Source organism: Miniopterus schreibersii (assembly GCF_964146895.1).
Source record: "Miniopterus schreibersii genome assembly, chromosome: 1".
NCBI classification, from domain to species: Eukaryota; Metazoa; Chordata; class Mammalia; order Chiroptera; family Miniopteridae; genus Miniopterus; species Miniopterus schreibersii.
The window spans coordinates 23466511-23470401 of record NC_138101.1 but is presented as its reverse complement, the minus strand read 5'-3'; the positions used below and the strand labels follow the sequence as shown (position 1 = coordinate 23470401).

Sequence of the window (3891 nt, the reverse complement as noted above, 5' to 3'; positions counted from 1 at the left end):
ATTCTAATTAGAGATGCAGGAATCAATGATAGGGAGGTTGGACAGCTCAGTTCCCCAGTGCCAGCCCAATAGACGGATGAGTTATTGTCATGTAAAAAGCGCCAGCAATAAGACCAACCGCTTTGCTATTGTCCAAGTGGAAAGAGCCAAGTTTATTATGAGGACTATATGCTCTAGAGACCTCAGACAAGGCATCTCATAGGAGGCTTTTTCATAAAACTAGGCTCTGCTGGTAGTAAGGAGGCCAGTTTGGAGGCAGGCGTTGAGCTGTGCACATCTCCCCACTCCAGCCACCTTCTCCATACCCATCTTTTATTTCATTTTTCCACTTGGCTGAGCCATCCAGAGCCTTTTCAATGTATAAAATGGAATATTCTTACCTCAATTCCTCTGCCTACGAGTCCTGTATGGCCGGGATGGACACCTCGAGCCTGGCTTCAGCCTATGCTGACTTCAGTTCCTGCAGCCAGGCCAGTGGCTTCCAGTATAACCCGATAAGGACCACTTTTGGGGCCACGTCCGGCTGCCCGTCCCTCACGCCGGGATCCTGCAGCCTCGGCACCCTCAGGGACCACCAGAGCAGCCCGTACGCCGCAGGTAAGGACCGCGGCTTTCTCGGCGGAGGAAGCCGCCTTGCCGCCCGTATATAGGAAGGCTTGATTGCATTTGAAAATGGAAATGTGTTTAGTATTTACCAAACGAAATTTGCTTACACAAATGAAAGAATTTATCACGTTAGAAGCGATTGCAGGGAGGGGTAATTCACTTACAGGGTTACACTATCCTAGTCACACCCGAACCGCCAACAAAATTATCTTAAGCTGCCAAAATGATAGGCATAATTTATTTACTTTGCGATGAGACGTAAAGCTTAGAAAATAATTAAATAACAAAGAGTAAAGCTCATTACTGGCAGTGTCTCTTTTTTAAAGAGCCGACAGCGGCTCACACCTCTTGGGCTGGTCATTTTTAGGATGATTTCTTTCATTTATGACTATTATTTTGCAGCACTTTCCCCCCAACTTTTGGGCTGGGTCAACTTCTGAGAATCGGAAAGTTCCAGCAGCGAGCGGGCTTGGTAACGGCTTCCCTGGCTCCCTGATGTCCCCACTGACGTTTTCGGACTTTTTTCCCCTCTCTCGTTTTATTTTCCCCATCAAAGCGTTATCCCGGGTCCCGGCCCTCAGAGGTCTCCAACGCTCCATTTCAACCCACCCAGAGGCGCCCGTGCCAGGAGGGACCTCGCCAAGCCCCGAAGTTTGCGCCAGTTTCTGTACATAACTGATTTGCTCCGTTTTTCTCGGCAGCTCGTCTTGGCCGCTCTCCCGCTCCGTGGTCGGTGGCGGCTCCAGTGACACCTGACCTTGAAGTCCCCGCGTTCGGGCTCCGCGGCGCGCGCTCCAGGCCCTTTTGCTCACACCCTGTCCTCTCTGTTGTCCCCAGTTCCGTACAAACTCTTCACGGACCACGGCGGCCTCAACGAGAAGCGCAAGCAGAGGCGCATCCGCACCACCTTCACCAGCGCGCAGCTCAAAGAGCTGGAGAGGGTGTTCGCCGAGACGCACTACCCTGACATCTACACCCGGGAGGAGCTGGCCCTGAAGATCGACCTCACCGAGGCGCGAGTCCAGGTACGCGTTCCCGGGAAATTACTCGGCTCGGCCGCCTCGGGGCCCCGGAGGGGTGCTGCGGGAGAGGAGCGGGGGGGGGGGGGGGACTACTGATGGTTCTGCATCCCAGAGCCTCTCTTGAGAGGGGCCCGTGGCTCAGGGCTGAACGGAGAGGCCAAGTTTGGAGGACTGGGCGCGAGAGGAAGGTTAGGGCGCGTGCTCTTGGCTGTCTATATTCACAGCCGTAAAGTGTTTTCCGCCCCAGCCAGCGCTGCAGAGGCATTCGGGAAGTGCCCTTTGGGAAGAGCGCAGACTCTGCCCCCATATGATATATATATTTTTCTAAACGCTTCCTAAGTCAAGCGCCTTTAACTTGGAGCCATAGCGCATAGGTGCATAGGAACTGTGACTTGCATCAGGTTTGCAAAGGGGCCGTGACCCCATGAAGGTCAAGAACCGAGGCTCACGCTAACCTTTTAGGGACAGGGCGCCTCTCCAGGTGAGCCCCCCAGTGGAGGGCAGTGCGCACCAGCGCGCGCTTCTCTAGGCCCAGAGGTCAGGGCTCGGAGCGAGCACGAAACCCGGAGACCCCTCCTCCTTCTACCAATCAGGGTTTATTGAACTTTGGACTTGAGGCCTCGGGGCGATGGCGAGTTTGGAGTAGCCCAAGAAACAGACTGAGAGAAGGTCCCACAAAATCAGGGCTTCCTTTTTGGGGCTTTCCTGGGACCTGCAGCCCTCTTACTTCTCTAAGACGCCATCTCCTTGGCATGTTCAAGTCACCCTCCGACAATTTCTCCGAAGACGCACCGGCGACAGCGGGGTGGGGGCCGACTCGGTGGGCCGGGCGCGCACGGCCCCGGGGCGCGCACGGCACAGCTCCCGGGGGTGCCCGCGGCGCGTGGGGTTTAAAACAAACTAGAGCGGGCGTGCAGGCTCCTAACCCGCGCTTTCCTTCCCGTGTCTTGCTTCCTCCCGGCCGCCCCTCCGCTCCCGGGCAGGTGTGGTTCCAGAACCGCCGCGCCAAGTTCCGCAAGCAGGAGCGCGCGGCGGCGGCGGCGGCGGCGGCGGCCAAGAACGGCTCCTCGGGAAAGAAGTCAGACTCCTCCCGGGACGACGAGAGCAAAGAGGCCAAGAGCACCGACCCGGACAGCACCGGGGGCCCGGGCCCCAACCCCAACCCCACTCCCAGCTGCGGGGCGAGCGGCGGCGGCGGCGGCGGGCCCAGCCCGGCGGGGGCCCCGGGAGCGGCGGGGCCCGGGGGCCCGGGAGGCGAACCCGGCAAGGGCGGCGCGGCGGCGGCGGCGGCTGCGGCGGCGGCGGCGGCGGCTGCGGCGGCGGCGGCGGCGGCCGGAGGCCTGGGTGCGGCCGGGGGCCCCGGACAAGGCTGGGCTCCGGGCCCCGGCCCCATCACCTCCATCCCGGATTCGCTCGGGGGGCCTTTCGCCAGCGTCTTATCTTCGCTCCAAAGACCCAACGGGGCCAAAGCCGCCTTAGTGAAGAGCAGTATGTTCTGATCGGGGCGCGGCGGCGGCGGCGGGCGAGCCGGGGCCCCGGGGCGCGGGGGCGCGGGGGCGCGGGGGGCGCACGGCTGTGGTCGCTGCCGCCGCGGCTCGTCCAGCGAGAGCCCTGCAGTTATCGCCTAAGAATAAAGAGAAGACGGCGTCGCCCCCATTTCAACCCCACTCCTACCCCAATCCCGAACCCCCAAACTAAACTAACTAGTTCCCCGGCTCCGCGCCCGCCCGGGGCCAGGGCTGCGCCCGCGGACTGGGCGGGGGCGCTCTCAGGGGGCTGTCTGCGTGTCGTGTGCGTCTGTCTCCGCGAATGTGTATCTGTGGCCCGAGCAGGGGACAGAGAGAGACGGGTGGGGGCACAACCAACTCAGTGACTTGCTTAAAAAAGGAAAAAATAAACAAACTGAAAAATCGCCCCAAATTAAAAAAAAAAAAAAAAAAAAAAAGGAAGGCAGCAATCATTTTTGTAAAAAGAGGTTTTAAAATCTAAGGGGGGAAAGCAGAGGAGGAAGGGAGGCTGCAGCTGGCACCGTCCGGCGGCTCTGTCTTGTGAACCCCTGAACCGGCGCCCTCCGACGGCACGGACTCCCGTGGGGCTCCTCAGGGGGGGCCGGGGAGCCTCGCAGCCCCGCCGTCCGCGCCCTCGGGGCCGGCGGCTTTCAGCGAGGACTCGCGCCCCCGTGCCCGCGCCCCCGCCTGTCCCACCTGGCCAGGTGCCGTCCGCCGCCCGTGCTTCCGCGCCCCACGCAGTTGCACCTCCCACA

The 3891-nt window shown here is 60.5% G+C and overlaps 1 protein-coding gene across 1 annotated transcript; it reads left to right on the top strand.

Annotated features, from left to right (window-relative positions):
• Window positions 1-356: 356 nt before the first annotated feature.
• On the top strand, window positions 357-3127 carry PHOX2B (paired like homeobox 2B; the record flags this gene model as incomplete). The annotated part of the gene is made up of 3 exons (XM_081145873.1): window positions 357-597; window positions 1444-1631; window positions 2612-3127. The coding sequence occupies 3 exons, from the start codon at window positions 357-359 to the stop codon at window positions 3125-3127; spliced, it is 945 nt and encodes a 314-aa protein (XP_081001999.1).
• Window positions 3128-3891: the final 764 nt, after the last annotated feature.